Consider the following 20,987-nt stretch of genomic DNA (forward strand, 5'->3'; position numbering starts at 1 on the left):
CGTCCAAAGTTTCCCCTGCCTTTTGTTGGCGAGTAGCAAGTAAATGTCTGGTGAATATTTCATTAGGTGCCTTAACATATAACTTTTCCAACGTGGAAATGGCAGTATCATAATCCACACACTCCTCAATGTATTCATACACATTATGACTGACATAGTTCACGAGTGTCCTTAATTTATTTGGTGCCCTTTCACCACATTCTTGAATAAAGTTGGAAAACGTCTTGTGCTAATGCCGCCATTCTTTTGCTGCAGAAGGGAAGATAGGGTCCAGATCCAAACGGGCAGGCTTCAATAGTTTCTCCATAGTTTAAGTTGAATAAATTGTTGTGACATTAAAAGACTTGGCTGCTGCTACCCAAGCTTTATTCAACTTAAACTTCAGTAGATTATTCCCTGAAACAACCATGAACATAATTAGCAGACCCCATAATAAATGTAATACAAACTATGTTAGATCCTCAAAGTAAATCTAATTAAACCAAATAGATACAAATGGAATAAACAAAAGGAAATACTAAAGAAACAGAGAATTACTTGATAAGTTGCTTTGACTGTCCCTCCATCAGGTAAGTAAACAAAGTATGAAAAGATCACCAGACAAACAGTTCAGAGTGAGGTATGAAAGAGCAAAAGGACAAAACAATATTATAACAAGGACGAAACCAAGGGACGAAAGTCAAGAAAAACCAGCGAAAGATCCTTCTCCTTCTACCAGCGCTACTCGACAGCCTTCTCTTTCGGAACCGCAGGATCCAGCAGCAGTCACTAAATCGTTTGACGGTTATGCAAGAGCAACTTTTCTCTTTAGTTCAAGCTTTTAGCCGCCCTCCCTCCCAGTCGGACAGACGTAAGAAATCAGCTTCTAAGGGGGAACGGAGTTCCTCTCCAAGGAAACCGCTGCGCGATTCGTCAAAGGCACGGTACCGCGCTTCTTCCTCATCTGCTCGCCTCCAGGACTATGGCGATACTCAACGTCAGGACGATCCCGTCTCTCGCTCTCGGCGCCAGGACGATTCCGTCTCTAGCTCTCGGCACCAGGACGATTCCGTCTCTCGCTCTCGGTGCCAGGACGATTCCGTCTCTCGCTCTCGGTGCCAGGACGATTCCAGCCTGCTTCTCCAGGATGATGCCGCTTCTTGTCTCCAGGACGATTGCAGCTCTCTGCGCAAGGACGCTTCCTACTCTCGGCGCCAGGGCGCATCCACCTACCGCCTCAAGGACTCTTCTAGCGCTCGGCGCCAGGATGCTTCCGGCTCATGGCGCCAGGACGATTTCAGCGCTCGGCGCCAGGACGCAAGCGGTTCTCGGTGTCAGGCTGCTTGCAGCCCTCTTCTACAAGACGCATCCTACGATTTTCCTCGGATTCAGGTGAACCTTCTACCCGAACGAAAGCTGTAGTAGAGGTGGGACAGGATCTTGATGATGTCTCAGAGGACGAAGACAAGTCTGCGGACGCGGCTGGCGATTACAAGGTTCTCTCTCGCTCCCTCCTTGAGCTGTATGGGGGAGGAGTTTCAACCTTCTGCTCCTCGTTCTCCTCAATCACAGTTTAGCAGGAAGAAGGCCAAGAAACAGTCGGCCTTCATCAAGATGAAGCTCTCTATTTCTGCTAAGAAGGCTCTCGCTAAAATGGACGAGTGGATGAAGGAGCTTAGACAAACGGTTATGACCACCTTCTCTTTTCCACCAGCTCGACTTGCTTCGAAGGCGGGCATGTGGTACGAGACTGGAGAACCTCTGGGTCTGGGAGTTCCTGCCTCCTCCCAGGGTGACTTCTCTGGTATTGTGGACTCGGCTAGAAGGCATGCCCTTAACTCGGCTAAGGTTATGTGGTCAATGTCTGATCTTGATCACCTCGTCAAAGGGATTTTCAGAGCGTTTGGAGTTATTGTTTTTTGGACTGGTCTCTAGGGACTCTGGCCAAGAAAACAGAACAAATAGAGGGAACACAAGACCTGACGAGTATCATGTCATGCATGGATAAAGCTCTTAGGGATGGATCTAATGAGTTGGCTTTCCTTTTTTCGGCAGGAATCTTGAAGAAGAGGGCCCTGTTATGTTCTTTTGCTTCGAGATCTGTGACTGTTGCGCAGAAGTCTGAACTCCTTTACGCCCCCCTTTCACAAAATCTCTTTCCCGAGTCTCTTGTCAGAGATATTACGCTTTCTCTTGCGCAAAAGGCCACTCAGGACCTCTTATCGCGCTCGGCTCAGAAACCTTTGCCAGTCACTCCTTCGTCTCTGAAGAGAGAGGAGAGAAAGTTCCAACAGCCCTTTCGAGGTAGGGCTCCTTCGAGATCAGACTTCAGAGGAAGAAGGCAGGAGTCGGGAGGAAGGACGAATAGAGGTTCGTTTAGATCCCGCTCCAAGAAATGAAGTGCAAGTCCTCCAGACAACGATAGGTGCAAGACTGTCACTTTTTTGGCAGGCTTGGAAGAAAAGAGGGCCGGACACCTGGTCCCTCTCGGTCATCAAGGAAGGCTTCATCAAGAGGGGATAAGGGTATCCTTTTATCTGGATGACTGGTTGATACGATCACGGTCGAAAGAAAAATGTCTGGAGGACCTACAAAAGACATTCATGATGGCTCAAAAACTGGGTCTCGTCATCAACAGGGAGAAATCTCAGACCGAGCCGACTCGGACTATTCTTTATTTGGGGATAGTTCTGAATTCAGTTCATTTTCGGGCTTCTCCCTCCCAGGAGAGGCAGACCAAGTTCCTCGAGAAGGTCCGAGAATTCTTGAAGAAACAGAAGTGCTCAGTGAGGGAGTGGATGAGTTTACTGGGAACTCTCTCCTCGCTCGAACAGTTTGTCTCTTTGGGGAGACTGCACCTCAGACCTCTTCAACACTTCCTATCAAAGGTGTGGAACAGGAAGACTCCTCTTCCTTCCCCATTCCAGCAGAAGTCAAGGATCATCTGATTTGGTGGCTGGATCCAGCTTTGTTAGGAGAAGGGATCTCCCTGTATAAGAAGAACCCAGACCTAGTGTTGTTCTCAGACGCGTCGGAGTCAGGATGGGGAGCAACACTAGGAAGCAAGGAGGTCTCAGGCTCTTGGGAAAAGAGTCAGATCGGATGGCACATCAACAGAAAAGAGTTGATGGCAATTCTGTTAGGGCTAAAGGCCTTCAAAGACTTAGTGTCAGGGAAGATAGTGGAGGTCAACTCGAACAACACCACAGCTCTAGCTTACATCAGGAAGCAAGGGGGAACTCACTTTGTATCTGTTCGAAACAGTAAGGGAGCTCCTTCTATGGTCGAAGGAAAACAAGATTTGTACAGGGACAGAGGAATGTAAGAGCAGACATGGTCAGCAGGAAAGGGCAAGTTCTTCCCACAGAATGGACCCTCAACCAGCAGGTCTGTCAGAGTCTCTGGAAGTTATGGGGGAGACCTTTAATAGACCTTTTCGCCTCCAACCAGAACAAGAGGATCCCCAATTACTGCTCTCTAGTCCCGGACAAGGAGGCAATAGCGGTAGACGCCTTTTTGATGGATTAGACGGGGATGGACACTTATGCGTTCCCCCCGTTCAAGATCATCAATCTGGTCGTCAGGAAATTTGCTCTCCTCGAATCAGGACGAATGATCCTGGTAGCTCCATTCTGGCCAATGGTTCACGGAAGTGGTGGACATGTTGGTGGACTTCCCAAAAAGCCTTCCTGCAAGTCCAAAGCTTCTCAAACAACCCCACTTCGAGAGGTATCATCAAAACCCCCTCGCTCTCAAACTGACTGCCTTAAGACTATCGAGAAGCTTGTCAGAGCGAGAGGATTTTCGGCGCAAGCTGCAAAAGCTATCGCCAGAGCGAGGAGGGTCTCTTCACAAAGGGTCTACCAATCTAAGTGGGAAACTTTTAGAGCTTGGTGTAGGCAAGAAATTTCCTCAACCACTACCTCTGTGAGTCAAATTGCGGATTTTTTGTTATCCCTCAGACAGGATGCTAAACTGGCAGTATCCACGATTAAAGGGTATAGGAGTATGCTGTCAGCTGTCTGTAGGCATAGAGGCTTAGATTTGTCTCAAAATAAAGACTTGCAAGACCTCGTGAAGTCTTATGAGATAACTAAGCAGGCTCAGTTAAGGCCCCCATCTTGGAACCTGGATGTGGTTCTGAAGTTTCTTTGCACCAAGAAGTTCGAACCCATCTCGCAAGCTTCTCTTGGAGATGCTACGAAGAAAAGCCTCTTCCTGATGGCTCTGGCCACAGCTAAAAGGGTCAGCGAGGTTCATGCTATTGAAAAACAAGTGGGCTTCAATCAGAATGGAGCGGTATGTGCTATAAGCATTGACTTCCTCGCCAAGAACGAGAACCCATCAAAACCCTGGCCGAGGACTTTTGAGGTACCTAACCTCACTAATCTAGTGGGTCAAGAGCAGGAGAGGCTCCTCTGTCCAGTTAGAGCCCTTAGAGCTTATTTGTCTCACATTAAGAATGTTAGAGGCACATCTAACTCTTTATGGTGCTCAGTGAAAGATCCGCTAAAACCCCTTTCAAAGAATGCTTTGTCATTTTTCCTGAGGGAGACTATAAGAGAAGCTCACCTCTTGTGTGAGGAAGAGCACTTCAGCCTTTTGAAAGTATGGGCTCACGAAGTGAGAGTTTTTGCTACTTCGCTGGCATATCGTAAGAATATGTCAGTTAGGCAAATTGTGGATGCAACGTTCTGGAGAAGCAACTCTGTGTTCGCCTCTCATTATCTCAGAGAGGTAAGAGTGGATTATGAAAGGTGAAACACCTTGGGCCCATACATAGCTACGGCTTCTGTATTAGGCAAAGGAGTTACTACCTCCCCTCAACCTTAGCTTTTGTATACCTGTGTGTGGGTTGGTGTTTTTTTACGGTTGTCTGAGGACGTCGACTTGTGGTACAGTACCCTCAGTCTATATAGATAGTTTATATCTATTCTGCAAGGTTAGGTAGTTAGTTTTAGTATAGTTGCAGTTTTTAATATAAGGGGCGAAGGTAGTTCTGAAGTCTAGTCAATTTGTTGGTCTCACCCCGTTGACAGACTCAATTGAGTTGTTTTCAGCATGACAGGTCCACTCCTGGCTGACACTCCTAAGGGAAAGCAACTCAAGAGGCAGGAACCTTTGAAGTCAGCTACCTTAGCAGGTAAGGAATCAATGTGTTTTTTCTCCTACAACTTTTTGTTGTTTCCCCAACGATGTTTACTGTCTGTCACCCTCCTCCAAATGTGTGAATCAGCTATATATATATAACTGCCAGGTAAGTTCTATTCATAAAAATGGAGTTTTTATGATAAAACAAAGTTTATGAATACTTACCTGGCAGTTATATGTATATTTTAAGTCCCACCCACCTCCCCTCAGGAGACAGGTCGGGCAAAGATGATCCGAGGAACTGAAAACTGGAATGATTCCAAGTACCACCCTGTAAGGGTTGTTAACCACCTAACCGCACGACCACCACACGGCGGTTGCCGCGATTTTTGAAAAATTCTGCCGAACGTCAGAGACTAAGCTAGTGTATATATATATAACTGCCAGGTAAGTATTCATAAAACTTTGTTTTATCATAAAAATTCCATATTTCTTTCTTTCCACACTGGACTGCTTTCCCTGTGGGAGCCCTTTGGCTTGTAGAATCTTGGTTTTCAAACTAAGCTTAGATAATGATGGAAAATCAAATACTGTAGTACAGTAGTCCTATCTAACTTGACCTAATTCAGAAATATAATATAAATACTGTACTTATTCAGCTGTCTTTATTTGCGATTCAAAAGTTCTGTACTTACATATTGCTGTTAGTTTTCACAAAGGATAATGAGACATGATAGCATTTTCAAAGTGCTTTATATTTATGGGTTTTTTCTGATTGCACATGTAAAGTCCTACATAATGTACTTTAGAGCATAAATGTTATAATATTGTAATCTGTATTTACATATCAGATCAGCTATATATATATATATATTTTTTTTATTTATATAATTTACATTCAGTTATACTGTATAATAATAAAGCAATCTCTCAGCTTTAAGCTTAAGACATAAAATACTCTTAGTCAGAATTTGGAAAGTGTCTCATACAGTAATGCCTTAAATACCTTTCACACATCAGTCATCTATAACAATCGTATCAAACCTTTTACTACGAGTGTTTCTGTTTTTGAACACTTGTTTGACTACAGTCACATCGGCATCACAGATTTTTTCTAGTTTTCTTTTCCGTGATCTAGTCTGTGGGCCAGAAAATTCATCACCTAATAGGCACATGGAGGATTTGAAAGACGTCTCAGGACTTCTCGTCTCCGTGACGTTTTCTTTCATTTCACTAACATTACATTGTTCTTGAGACACAAGGCACTGTTCCTGTTTCCTATAAGACACAGTTGAACTACTGGGCGAACTGACTTCCGGTGACAAACCTATGGAGGATTCGGACTTTGGCTTTGGTTCTATAGATTTGTCACTTCTAGAAAAGTCAAATGAACCCAAAGAACCTTTTGAACTTGCTTTGGATCTTGGGCTCGGTAATGTGAGGACCATGCTGGGGGTGGCAGGAAATGCCATTTCAGAAGGAGACTCGATACTTGATAAATAAGCTTTGACTCTTGCTTCCCCAAAGTCAAAGACACTCTCCTCTTTCCTTGGTGTAACACCTAGCGAGGAACTACATCGGTCGGATTTACTAGGTGTACGGACAGATGTGAGGGAAGACGATGATGAGGTAGAGGAGAGGGATGAGGTAGAAGAATGGCTGCGGGCATCAGTTGAAGACTTTTTGTTTTTTCGCCGTTGAGCTAAACGAGCATTGCTCACATCCTGTGAAAAATAAAGTAGTATTAAAATACTTTCAAACTTGTGAGGAAAAGAAAGCAGTTACATTGCAATGTTTTTTTATCTAGATAATTGTGACGTTAGTCAGAAAGGAAGTTCTACATTTTATTCTAGCCACCATGAATACTACTTAACTAGAACATTACAGTGTACAGGTCAAATGGAAGAATTATACTGTATACTGTACAGTACAGTACTTACTAGTAATCGGAAACCTTCTCTAGTAGCCATATGGAATGCATGAAAAGCTTGCTTGACCCCAGCTTCTGCTGAGACTGGACCTTTGAGTGTTGGTCTTGCACTGAGGATTGTTGGGGTCATTAGAGGTGTTGCAGAAAATACAGAGGGTGGACCTCCTTGTAACCATTCATCTTGAAGCAGGTCATAAATGGTAAGTCTTCTTGAGGCATCTACTGTAAGTAATCCTGTGGGAAATCATATCCATGATAAATTGAAGTACAGTAATGGATGTCAAAAGTTGTAAAATATTTAATATAGTTCTGTACACAGAAAGGAAAATATTTCCCTATGCCGGTAATTACCGTTCTGAGTTAGAAATTACGACAAAATCAATGTTCCTTTCTTTAATTAAAGTTTGTTGTAGATTACCGAGAGATATTGTTGTCAGCAGTAAGCCTGCGGAACTTATGCATCAACTGATTGGTCAGTTTCTGTTATTACCCCAATCAGGAATTATTGTTATAAAGGTACTGTACAATCATTTTGAATTCAGAGCTTGTACTTAGCAAAGTAGGGTACGGTACATCAAGTATTTTACTGTACTATTTCTTTAACCTGATGAAGTTTAATTTAGACCATTGGTTGGATATCAAATTCTTTTAAAACTGATAAATTTTTATCTTTGTCTATAAAATTCTATTAAAATTGGTAAATTATTCTAAGTGTCTATAAAATTCTCTCTAGTGTATTAAACAGGTAACAAATGGAAATGGAAATGAAATAATTAATGATGTACTGTAAGTTACCATAAAAAAGTAAAATACAGGACACCAGTACTTGATGAGGAAAATATACTTTATGTGACCTTACCTTTGATCAAACTTTTGGCTTGTGATGAAATAGTGAGCCATTCTGGTCCAGACATGTCAAAACTTCCACCCTTGATTCTAGCAATAATATCTGAGGATGTGTCATCTTTACTTCGAGACTGGAAAGGTGCTCTGCCAGATAGCATAGTATACTGAAATACAGAATAATTAGTTAGATTCATTCATACCAAATGTTAAAAAGTATCAATACTGGAATAGGAGCAGTATAATATTAATGCAGTACAATAATCAACGATGCATTGTTTCTCTAATGTTTAGAAACAAAAATGCTTTCATTTATGTGTATAATATTACATAGTGATAATTACATTACATCTACAAATAAATTTTTCATTTATTTTAGCAAATATTATATATGAATATTAGCTGCAATATACTGTACTGTATACACATTTTAAAGTCGGTTTTGTGCACTAAATCGTAAAAAGAGCATGAATAATTTGATATCTGCTGACACTCACCAGTATAACTCCTAGACTCCACCAGTCACACGTTTCGTCGTAACCAGCAGCTCCTTTCTGTACTGCCTGCCTCAGTACTTCAGGGGCAGCATAATGAAGGGTAAAGCAAGGAGTTTTCATATTTCCATCCTTTTCTTTGTCTGGCATCATTCGAGCAAAGCCAAAGTCCACAACCTTTATTACAGAGTCGTCAGAAGAATCCTTAAACAGCAGGTTCTGTAAAGGAATTAGTGAGTTTAGAAATAAATAATTTTATTTTTAAGATGTAGAGTAGTCATGACCCATTTGGGATATTGGAAAATTTTTTATTGAAATATCTTCTAACATCATAAAATTTATATGAATTACTGTATTTTCTAAAAGGCTGAATGATCATGAAGTGAAAAATCAATTAATTACCTCAGGTTTTAAGTCTCTATGGACAATGCCTTTTTTATGCATATAATGAACAGCAGAGACCAAACTTCGCATTATGATTGATGCTTGTGCCTCTGTGAACCTTTCGTGTTTTCGGATCCTCTGAAGTAGTTCACCCCCTTCCAGGAGCTCCATAACTATATATGTGTGCGCCTGAAATATAATAGTGTACATAGTTACTTGATTGTAATGCAAATTAAATTTTTGGTATTAATTTTTTTATTTGTCTTTTAGTATTTGATATGGTATAAACTACTGTACAAAGAATAGTAAGCTAGATTGCTTCACCTTTTGAAAAATTTTGGTAATTAATTTGAGATTATTTTAAAATACAATATATTGAAAAATATGATAGAAGCATTGTATACTGAAAGCATACTATTCATTAAAATTCTTGAACATAATGGGATGGTATATCTTGATGAGAATAACATTGGTTACTGACGAGAATGAAATTTCCAGTGCAGTATTGTAATTTGATTTCCAAAGATGCACCACAGAATGTTTTTTTAATACATTTAATGCTGTATATCATAACTTGTCTTGGTAAGAGTATACTCACTTCATCGTAAAAGACTTCGTGGAAGGAAACAATATTGGAATGTCCTTGACATGCTAATAGAAGATTAATCTCTTGCTGGCATTCTAGTCTCCGAGAAACAATCTTCACGGCATAAGGTCGTCCAGTAGATTTTTGGATGCACCTACGACAAACACTAAAACTGCCATCACCCAAGATACCTTCTCTCAAGTCGAGCTCATAGTTTTTGAAAAATGGAGAATCCTGAAAAAAATATCAACATTAATTAAATGAGATTTAAAAAAAGTACTTTTCACACGAACTAATGAGCTACTAGTCACTGCATGAAACCAAAACTTGTTTGATGTTTTTCTTTTCAGTTCCTTTATGTATTGTATTTAAACAACATACTTAATTAAATTTCATTGCTGAACTTTACAATAGACACCTGATCATATTGGTGTCATTGAACATTAAATTTGTTCATGCAAAAAATTGAAAAGTATTTATTCTTACCCTGAAGCTACAAGCCATTAGATTGTTTGTTGAAGGTTTCCTTTCTGGAGACATTTTGAATAGAGAATCACTAACAACATTCTCGGTAAAGAGAATCGATGGGGCTACAAAGGAGTAACCCTGTGAAAAAAAGAAAAACAATAATTATTGTTAGATTATTGATGATAATTGTTAAAATAGTGTATTCATTTTATTCTAGGTATGGCGGACCATACTTCATCAACTTTGTTTCAAACTATCACAATACACATTTTAATAAATTATTGCTTTGGAAACTTACATTAAATATTTTATCTACATCAGGAGGAACAATGGCCGGAGAGTCCTGAGGAATCATTGCAGTGAATTCCTCAGAAAAATTACTAACATCTAGTTCATTACTGATTCGGGGTACAAAAGGTGCAGGTACTTTCTTCTTTGCAAGGTCATCCCAGTTGAGGTTCTGTGGAATAAAGATATGTTATATGCATAGAAAATAACACAGATCTGGTATGTTGCTTTGACTACGTTAAAAAAACAATGTTCAGTACTTGAAAATGATTTTAGGTTAAATGGTAAGATGCAAAAACTAATTATGGACCCAAAAAGTTTATTTTAATATCTACTGGACATCAACAACAGGTAAAATTATACATTACTGTATTAATTTTATTTTACAATATGTGATGCACACCTTTGTTAATGACTACTTGTTACTCTACTAGCTTCTAACATTAGTTTAACATTTTACTTTTGACCTGAAGCTTTCACCTCAGGATCTTTGGGCAAACTGATATTCAGTACAGTAATTAAGTTGGGCTTTATCCAGAATTCTTAATTCTCATAATGTTTGAAAGTAACATTTTTTTATGAACTTACCTTAAAAAATGTGTGTTCTTTGAGTTCATCAGCATCTCTTGGTCCTCCTCCTAATCTTTGTCTGGGATCTTTTACAAGTAAGCGAGAAATGAAGTCACGAACCTCAGGTGATAAGTCGGCAGGAAGGGGTGGCTGGGTTTTTAAAATCCTCCTGTGAAAAAGTTTTGGTTATTAGGAAAACAGCATGAAAATAATATTCTGTTAGCAATCAAATTTCATTTTGATAAGCAAAGTTAATTTCAAGTTTTCATGCTCATACCATTCTTGTCGACAAAAGAAAAATGAAAGACTTAAGGAAACTAAATTCCAGCCACATAACACACATTATATTTAATTTTGCCCGTTCTTTTTTATGATAAATGAGAATAACCTTAGTTGAAAATTATGTAGCACAATGAAGTGGATCTTTAAGCTAGTTTTACTGGGTTTATTTAACTGAACATACGGTATTCCTAGTTGTATGAGAAATGAAACCAGTTTTATTACTAAATACAGTAATCGATAATAATTATTATATAATGATGAGAATTAATTATTCGATCTTAGATTTCATTAACATTGACTTATTCAAGTTGTTGATTGTTTGTGAGGAGCTCATGTACTCACTTTGAGATCTCCTGCTGATTATTTTTCTCTCCCTCTACAGTGAATGGTGAAGCTCCAGTCAAAAGTTCATAAGTTAATACTCCAACACTCCACCAGTCAACAGCCTGGAAAAAAAAGGGTAGGTAATTATAACATTGATACGTGAATGCAAGACATCAGGTCATTTATTAGCTTTGGGTGGTAATATATATGAAAACAAAAGTAATGTTTTTAAACATTGTTGAAAAAAGGATTTTTTAATAATTAGCCGTCAGTAACTAATGGTATATAAATGTAGTTACTATAGTTGACCTCAGTTTCTAAAAGCAATGTTTTTCAAAATCGTTTAAAAGAGGATTTTTTTAATAATTAGCCGTCTGTAACTTAAGGTATGTAAATGTTATTATTATAGTTTACTAAAGTTGCTAAAAGGTTTGCTAGAAGCATAATTTTTCGAAATTGTTAAAAAGAGGATTTTTTAAAAATTGGCTGTCAGTAACTTACCATATCATTATAATTATTCTAGTTGACCTCCATTGCTAATAGCAATATTTTCAAAAGCGTTAAATCAGGATTTATTTTTAACGTGGCTGTCAGTATATTTGCGGTATATAAATATAATGACTATATGTGACCTCAATTGTCTTTTGCTCCTCTTCATTCTTCAGAACAATCAGTGCCTTAATGAAAAGATAATTACATTTCATATTTATTACGGTAATATAGTCAACAAACCTGATCATGGCCATGTGATCCTCCTCTGACAACCTCTGGAGCCATGTACTCTATAGTCCCGCAGAAGGAGTAGGCTCTGTGTTCCTTTTCATTTGGTAGGAAGTCTTTGCTTAGGCCGAAGTCTGTTAGGACAATATGACCGTCAGAGTCCAGGAGAATGTTTTCAAGCTTGATATCACGGTAGATTATGCCCAACTGAAAGAGACAATACATCTGTTAATGCTGGTGGATTTTTTTTTTCAACAATTGTAGCCTAGCATATGTCAGTACTGCATCAGAATTTCTTCAAGGGAAGCAACAACTAACATTTTAGTGTTCGATAAGTTACTGTATCATGAAAGCATTGGATATTATGGGATCGCGATTTTTTTTTTTTTTTTTTTTTTTTTATACATATTTTCAATATTTCCTATAGATTTATTTCCGTGTGTTATAAGATCAATCAATTTATAAGAAAAACAAATTTACAGTAATATGATTATTTCTTCTTTATATTTCTTTATAAAGTAACTGTTGTCAATTGTTGACCAAATATGACTAAGTGCCAATTCAGTTATTCAGTGTACTAACAGTTTAACAGTAATATAAAACATTAAGTGTAGCATTACACTGCATTGTACTCACTTTGTGCAGATGTTCAAGGGCGAGGATGATCTCCCCTATGTACAACCTGACTTCATCCTCTCGAAATCTCTCCCGCTGATAAAGATGTGTGAATAATTCTCCACCGCTGACGTAGTCTGTAATGGAATGAAATGAAATTAGGCAAAGAATTAAGGGTTCTCCCTAAGAAAAAGAGTATGTGGGGAATAAAACGGATTTTGACGTAGGAAAATCTATTTTTGAGTGAGATAGCCACGTCGTCCTGATGGAAGTTCCTTTAGGGAGCTTCCTACTGTATAATATTTCTGTGAGTGATATTACAAGAGAATTACTGTAAGGTATCACGGTGTTCTAACCTCTGGAACGACTATCCTAAGATATCGTGTATAATCAGGGACGTGAGTATGTGGGGAATAAATTGCCAATTAGGTTCTGCTTACTCCCAATTCCATTTAACAACAATGGCAAGCTCGATAGGCATGAGGAAATAGTTACAAATGTATAATGAGAAATTGTAAAAAGAAACATTTAATGTAATTTCATCATTCACTTCTTACACAAGGAATTGAAAGTGACTTCATGACAGTGATTTTCCCAAAAAAATAGAAGTGCAATTTCATCATCATTACTTAAAAGTGCGAGGTAGTTTTTATAGCTTTTGGTGATATCAATTTTGCGCCCATTAATTACTTTAAGGCCTGCTTTTCTGGTCCTATATTGCAGGGGAACCCTACTCTCTACAGGACGTTTTTTACATTTAGCATTTCACTCATTGCTCTATTACATTTGAGAGATAGGTTGGCCAGGGCACCAGCCGCCTGTTGAGATACTACCGCTAGAGAGTTATGGGGTCCTTTGACTGGCCAGACAGTACTACATTGAATCATTCTCTCTGGTTACGATTCACTTTCCCATTCGCTACACATACACCGAATAGTCCGGCCTATTCTTTACAGATTCTCCTCTGTCTTCATACACCTGACAACACTAAGATTACCAAACAATTCTTCTTCACCAAAGAGGTTAACTACAGCACCTTAGTTATTCAGTAGTTACTTTCCTCTTGGTAAGGGTAGAAGAGACTATATAGCTATGGTAAGCAGCTCTTCTAGGAAAAGGACACTCCAAAATCAAACCATTGTTCTCTAGTCTTGGGTAGTGCCATAGCCTCTGTACCATGGTCTTCCATTGTCTTGGGTTAGAGTTCTCTTGCTTGAGGGTACACTCGGGCACACTATTCTGTCTAATTTTTCTTCCTCTTGTTCTGTTAGAGTTTTACAGTTTATATAGGAAATATTTATTTTAATGTTGTCACTGTTCTTAAAATATTTTATTTTTCCTTGTTTCCTTTCCTAACTGGGCTATTTTCCCTGTTGGGGCCCCTGGGCTTATAGCTTCCTGCTTTTCCAATTAGGGTTGTAGCTTAGCATTTAATAATAATAATAATAATAATGATAATGATAATAAAGTGCCATCCTTAACATAGTTATTCACAATCACGTTCAGTGTATAAAGTACAAACCTAGAATGAGATGGAGCTTGGCATCTGTCTGGAAGGCGTAGTGAAGGGTGACGAGGAAGGGGCTCTGACGGACGGCTTCCAGGACCTGCCTTTCCGTCTTCGTGTGCTCTGTCGTCTTCTTCTTTTGTACGATAGTCGCCTTCTTCAGTACCTTCATGGCGTACAATTTACCCGCATCTTTCCCGGAGATCTTACGTACCAGGAATACCTTGCCGTACGCTGCAAAGAAAATTGTCTCTATGAGTACCTTTCAAGAATCAACGATTTAATGTTTTTTCTTATCATAGTTTGTCTTTTGTTCTCGCTTTGTAAGACTTTTCTGGCCAGCATAAAATCTCTCTCTCTCTCTCTCTCTCTCTCTCTCTCTCTCTCTCTCTCTCTAGCCATGGTAGGGAATAGTTTGCAAAGTTAAGTGTTAGCGAGCTTATAAAGTGAGGTTTAACTCTTCGTTAAAAGTGGTGATCAGTTGGAAATGTTTTCACTTGTTTAATTAGATGTAAATATGTGGATATTTGTTACATCATATTTCGTATTTATAAACGTAATCTCATTGGTCATTTGAGTTGTAAGGAGTAGTTGACCAAACTTATCTTTTTCCTGGAAATGTTTCAAGGAAAATGTAGAGTATAGCGAAGCTGGTTAATTTGTTTCTCCCCTTGAAACTTATTCTAGATAGAAGCAGTATAAATCTCTCTCTCTCTCTCTCTCTCTCTCTCTCTCTCTCTCTCTCTCTCTCTCTTTTAATGAAGGATTACAATGGCTAATTAAAACGAAGAACTGGTTGGTGGCAGAAGCTATGCATAAAGGACACCTTTTGGCTGAGAGAGAGAGAGAGAGAGAGAGAGAGAGAGAGAGAGAGAGAGAGAGAGAGAGAGAGAGATATTAGCTTAAATGGCTTGTTGACGCGTGACACAGACCTTTCCACTTTACACAGCAAAAAAGAAAAAAAAAGAATTCGATGTCATTTCATCACGGTTCAAACGTGTGTGTGTAATTGATAGAGCAAACCCAAATAACGTCATCGCGTCGCATTCATCATAAACCTTATGATCCAACCCACCCGACGAGACCAGGCCTCCCCCGGCACTTACGATGCATGAGGTTTAGAATCAATAGATTCGCCAAACCCCCACATCACACACACACACACACGAGGCCACCAAAGTTTAGAGTGAAGGTGCATATCGCCTCATACTCCTTATAATATTCTTTATTCTTTGTCTTAATTTAGATTATGTTCTCTGCCTTTTCTTTCATTTTCCCACCCTCTCTAACTCCCAGATCCCAGATTGGGTGATCATAAATAGCACCGTCTCTTTCCCTTCCCATCTTCGCTGACCTAACAACGCACTTCCCGTTTCTTCTGATCGAGCAGTTGTTATTTATCGCACTAATTACATTCTTGCACTTTCCTAACTCTTCTCATGTCTTCACATCATTGGAACGTGTTTGTTTCTTATGACTTTTGTTCTCAGTAATATAACGCATTTTTTTTTTTTTGCTTTTTCTCTCAGAGCTGATTATTTATGTGGCATTGCTCAATGGTGTGTATATGGGTACACACATAAACAGGGTTTTTTTTTTAAAGCTGCTTATTTGTGGCATTGCCCTATGGTGTGCATACGGTTGAGAGAGAGAGAGAGAGAGAGAGAGAGAGAGAGAGAGAGAGAGAGAGAGAGAGATTATTCGAGCTTGTGTGTCCGCTGATCATATAACAAGTATTGTAAACAAAGGGGAATAGGCCTGGACTACAGTCGACATTTGGACTTATTGCTATGACAGACAGGGTAGATAATGCGCTATAAATCGGCCTAATGCATAAGAATGTATACATTTGTAATTCTCTCTCTCTCTCTCTCTCTCTCTCTCTCTCTCTCTCTCTCTCTCTCTCTCTCTCTCTAACTATTCATGGAGGCTGAGTGCGTAGTGGCCTAATTTCCATTGATCTTATGACTTATTAGTAAGGTCGGGAATCCAAGGGAAGCTTTGCAAATTACTGTATTACTGTTGTTTTTCCTGCTGAGAGAGAGAGAGAGAGAGAGAGAGAGAGAGAGAGAGAGAGCACGGACTTATTTGACAATTGGTTGATCAACTTAACCATTCAACATTAATCCCTTAAGACAAGGTTAATTTTCAAAGGACATCATATCATCTGTGTGTGATTTAGATCACCTCTTGACTACGAAATCCTACCGGGGTCTTCTTTATAAAGGTAGTAGGTTTGGAAGGTAGGGACGGGGGCGGGGAGGAGGGTGGATGAAGGGGCAGGCTGCACAAGACCCACATTGCCTAATGATGGTGTGTGACCTCCTTTGATTTTAGTGCAGATATAAAAGGCTTCCCCAACGTTAGGTATCACTGCCATTACGTGACAGCGTCAAGTTTGGTCACGCGCGTTATTGTTCCCTTTTGTTTGTTATAATTTATTCAGGTCTACTGATTCTTGCTCTCAGTTTTATAGGTGTTCAGAGGAATTTCTATTTTGTTATTGATTTCATTTCATCTTTCAGCTTAAACACACACACATATATATATATATGTATATATATATATATATATATATATGTATGTGTGTGTGTGTGTGTTAATGCCCTTTCTGAGTCGGGATACCTTAACGCGGTGAAAGGGTTTGCGTATCACCATGCTCAGCAAAGCTGTTCTAATCAGGGCCCCCCATTCTTGGTTTGTCGTGAGCGATCAGACCAAAGTCTCCCATCATCGCCAATTCGCAGTGGCCAGCGAGGTGATAAAAAAGGCCAAACCCCAGACAAAACTAAGGGCATGTCTGAGGCCTTTGTCTTGAATTGGACTAGAAATGACTGCACTAGTTGTTGCTGTTGTATGTATGTACTAGCAAACTGTAATAGCATGTTGTAAACTTTACAATGTTTTTCTTCACTAGCTACCTTGCTTGCAAGTTTAAAACAATTTAGACTTGTTCCCTGAGAATATCTGGCATAACATGAATCATAACATTAAGAAAACTTGTCTTGCGCAACCTTCTTCGATAACATTCCTGTTCGAGGGAGCTTCCGCATTGCATAGGAGGAGGAGGAGGAGGATTGAAGGGGCTGTAATTGATTCGAATTGAATGGCACGAGTTTGAGCAACTTGTCAACTTACGGAAAGTAGATGAAGGGGAAAGTTAGTGCGCAGTGTTAATAATCTGAAAGTTGTCGCATATAAGCTGGCATGCTCTCTCTCTCTCTCTCTCTCTCTCTCTCTCTCACACACACACTATATATATATATATATTATATATATATATATATATACATATATATACACACACACACACACACATATATATATATATATATATATATATACATTTTCATAGTGAACGTAGCTTATGTTTACCATATTTTGTACATGTTTATAAAGTGGCCTTATAGCTGTGTGCACATGCAAACATATGTACGAAACGAATGTATAAGCCTGATAAAGCTTTTGGATTATGCAGCGCTGTATACTCACGTAATGACAAAAATCGCAAACCTTACTCAGTTAACGGAAAAAATATATCTACTGTTAAATATTGAAAAAAAAAAATCGATAAATAATTACGCCATTTGTGTAGGCTTCGTTAAGTATACTGTTGGTCTAGACCTTGTGGTACCAACATTCGAGTTATCTTTTGTAATGTTACTACGTGTTGCAATTTCTTGCGTTTTAAGAGAGAGAGAGAGAGAGAGAGAGAGAGAGAGAGAGAGAGAGAGAGAATTTCAACGTTGAGAAATTGTATATATTGTAAACTACCGATATGTATGATGTATGTACACATGCCGTTAATATATGGTTGAATATGTTATACTGTAGTCTTACAATATCGTCTCGTTTATTATTGTTTTTGTTGTTGTTGTTGTTGTTTATAAGTCTGATTTGAGGGAAGGACGAGAAGGAACGAAAGATCAGTATGGCTTAAAAGAAATCAGGCGGCTGGACCCCTCTTATTATTATTATTATTATTATTATTATTATTATTATTATTATTATTATTATTATTATTATTATTATTATCTTGTCTTGGATTTTATTAATTAAACAATAATTCTCAAGACTGTGATATGTGTGTAAAAAGGATTTTGCAAGTTTGCTTTCTGGCCTAACGATACTTGGTTGCTGGTCATTGAAGAGTGACAGTTACTAAGGATATATGAAGTCGTCCAAGAAAACGATGCTAATTTTTACTGCTTGTAGGTCTGTCACAGAAGAAATTTTTTCCTAACGCTGGCTTCCAGAGAAGATAAGTGTTGCCAGTACACCGTATGTTGCGCGCTGTAGGCATTAGTCATAGAGTCCTACACGTCGTTTCTTGGGCCTCCAACTTTGCGTACATTTTAGCTTTCCCCTTTGCACAAGCCATTGAATGGCATCCATGGTGCCAACACCAGACCAGATGACACAATTACCATAAATGGTATTAGTGGAAGGGGATAAGTTTGAGACCAAGAAGGGATGTTTTTAATTAATTCCTGATAAGATAAAGCACTGCATATAATTGATGTAAACTTAGGCAGCAAGCTGTTAGAAGAAGACAGGAAATATTCTCCCTAGAGTCATTGCTTGTAGCTGCTTTTCAAGATTATTATATTCTCATGATAATATTGGTAGAATTAGGATGTAATAAATTATATTAAACACACATGTTTATCATTTGCTTGAGTATGTATGAATTTTATATCGCGATCTGGTTTTCCTTTTCGTACAGACGGTTATATATGTATCAAGAGTCAATACTTTGCCAATAAAATCAACTGACTATTGCCACCAATCCGTGCTTTTATTGAGACCCCAATTAAAATGGCCTGGGCACTGAAGGACACCATAAAATGGATTTAGGCCAATCCCGGTTATGGAGCAAGGACATCTAGTGAAAGAAGGATCAAAGAAAATGCACGAATTTCCTACTCTCGATTTTAGGTGACACTGTAACACCTTACATAGCTCGTTTTACATTCGACCTATCGTCATTATTTCGAGTCTTGGTGTGAATGTCGATCTCACATATTTCCTAGTGAAACTACTCACCATGAATTGCAATCGCAAAGGTTGGAGTTCGTGCGTGTTTCATGGTAGTTAAAATAAGTGCATATGTAGTTGAAATAATTTTGTGTGTTTTGCATGCCACTCCATGGCATTGAGAAACTACTATATTACACACAGACACACTTTATTATTATTATTATTATTATTATTATTATTATTATTAGCTAAGCTACAACCATTGTTTGAACAGCAGGACATCGAGGAAAGAAAAAAAGGAAATAGCAAATAAACCATATGTCAAACATTTTAAGATAAGTAGCAACGTTAAAATAGAAGTTCCACAGATTCAAATCCATAACTCCAAAAAGGAAGCATGGGGGATGCAGACAAGGTAGAAGTGAATCGCCCAATTTGTTTTTTGGCGGCCGATGAGCTAATGTTTAGAAAGTTTTCTCCTCTGGGATTCAGCCACAAATAACAGATAAGCAGTCATATGGCAACGGCCATTGTTTTTATTCTCCCTTTATGGTGCCAAGTTTTAGGGATGAGTTTGCTAGCCTCATCCCTAGAAATAATTGCCACCCGAGCCTTGCAAGACTCTGCTACCTATATAATTTGCTATATTCCTTTTCCCATTAGGTGTGATGTTAACTTTCAGGTTTTTAGAAATTCCTTAGGAATGTGGTTACTAGCCATGAAAGGGTTTTTGTATCACAATGATCAGCAAAGCTGTACTAGTCAGGGTCACCCATACTAGGTTGTTTTGCTGTGAGTGATTAGACTAAAGTCTCCCACCATCAGCAATCTGCAGTGGAAGTTTGATGATGAAAACTGGCCAATTCCCAAGCATGTATTAAGGAAATGTCTGAGCCCTTTGTCGTGCAGTGGACTAGAAGCTACTACACCTACACACACATATACAGTATATATATATATATATATATATTAATATATGTGGGTGTGTGTGTGGAGGGGTCCGTTTAAAAGATGCATCAAGCGGGTCAGGTCGGCTCTACCAAATAAACGGCCGGTATATGACATGCTCCAAGTGGATTTTGTTTATATTAAGAGTGATAAACCCGCCAAGTGTGAGACTGGTGCTTGAATACCTTCAAGATGCACAACGAAGTGGCGTTGTGTCACTCTTGATTGGTTGAAAAGTTGGTTGCCTTTGATTGGTTGAACTGTCGCCCGGGGGACCCCAATACCGATTGTAGGAGTGAGGCAATAGTTCGTAGCTCTAGGATGTTCTTGATGTTTACAATACTTTGTACCTTGTTGCAAGCACATTTGCTTGTTTTGTTTCGCTACATTCTTTTGCAACTCGATGTATTTTTTTATTAGGATTGTAAGCGAGAGATAGTATGAAATATATCATAAGCTTATTTACAGTTCTTCACCCTCTTTCAAGGTACATGATTTATGTCTTTTATTTCTTGCGTGCCCTATAAGATCCTGAACAACTGTATTGTGTATATGTGTGTTGAAAGGTTCATCGTTTGTAACATGTAAATATACTACCGTTTCATGTCAAACGTTCACCCCCACCTGTATTACGGAATTGCACAAAACTGCGCAGTTGGTAGAGACGATGTCCTATTTCTACATATTCTGCGAATACTCTCTCTCTCTCTCTCTCTCTCTCTCTCTCTCTCTCTCTCTCTCGATGCTTTATAAAACAAATAATTATTCAGGTACGCAGTTATTCATAATTATTGTTACAGTATATTAAACATTATTCTTCACTTTTTATTATTTATTGTTGTTCGATATTTATTGTTCAGTGTTCAACTCGCGCATGTAAGTGGGAAGTTAAACAAAGATTTTTATACCACATTTATTAAAAAGAATTTAAAGTTAAAAAAAAAAGCTCGAAATGAGTTAAGTTCCCCAAAGAGAAAG

General features: G+C 38.7%; 2 protein-coding genes across 4 annotated transcripts in view; one reads left to right on the forward strand and one right to left on the reverse strand.

Moving 5' to 3' along the window:
* Nucleotides 1–786: 786 nt before the first annotated feature.
* On the forward strand, nt 787–1,401 carry LOC137626189 (micronuclear linker histone polyprotein-like). Its single transcript, XM_068357265.1, has one exon. It carries the CDS (start codon nt 787–789, stop codon nt 1,399–1,401), a length of 615 nt encoding a protein of 204 aa, XP_068213366.1.
* A 4,405-nt stretch (nt 1,402–5,806) lies between these two features.
* The window catches only part of LOC137625958 (ribosomal protein S6 kinase alpha-5-like), a 226,524-nt gene continuing 211,343 nt past the window's right edge, over nt 5,807–20,987 (reverse strand). For all 3 annotated transcript variants that reach the window (XM_068357023.1, XM_068357022.1, XM_068357024.1), the window contains 13 exons: nt 14,097–14,315; nt 12,596–12,711; nt 11,972–12,166; nt 11,258–11,361; nt 10,652–10,802; nt 10,074–10,235; nt 9,794–9,913; nt 9,320–9,541; nt 8,740–8,910; nt 8,341–8,556; nt 7,860–8,010; nt 7,011–7,234; nt 5,807–6,794 (listed from right to left, as the gene is read on the reverse strand). In XM_068357023.1, coding sequence (XP_068213124.1) covers nt 6,087–6,794; nt 7,011–7,234; nt 7,860–8,010; nt 8,341–8,556; nt 8,740–8,910; nt 9,320–9,541; nt 9,794–9,913; nt 10,074–10,235; nt 10,652–10,802; nt 11,258–11,361; nt 11,972–12,166; nt 12,596–12,711; nt 14,097–14,315 — 2,759 coding nt within the window. In that variant the 3' untranslated portion in view covers nt 5,807–6,086. The remainder of the gene's footprint in view (nt 6,795–7,010; nt 7,235–7,859; nt 8,011–8,340; nt 8,557–8,739; nt 8,911–9,319; nt 9,542–9,793; nt 9,914–10,073; nt 10,236–10,651; nt 10,803–11,257; nt 11,362–11,971; nt 12,167–12,595; nt 12,712–14,096; nt 14,316–20,987) is intronic.

Source organism: Palaemon carinicauda, chromosome 33, assembly GCF_036898095.1.
Source record: "Palaemon carinicauda isolate YSFRI2023 chromosome 33, ASM3689809v2, whole genome shotgun sequence".
Classification (NCBI taxonomy): Eukaryota; Metazoa; Arthropoda; class Malacostraca; order Decapoda; family Palaemonidae; genus Palaemon; species Palaemon carinicauda.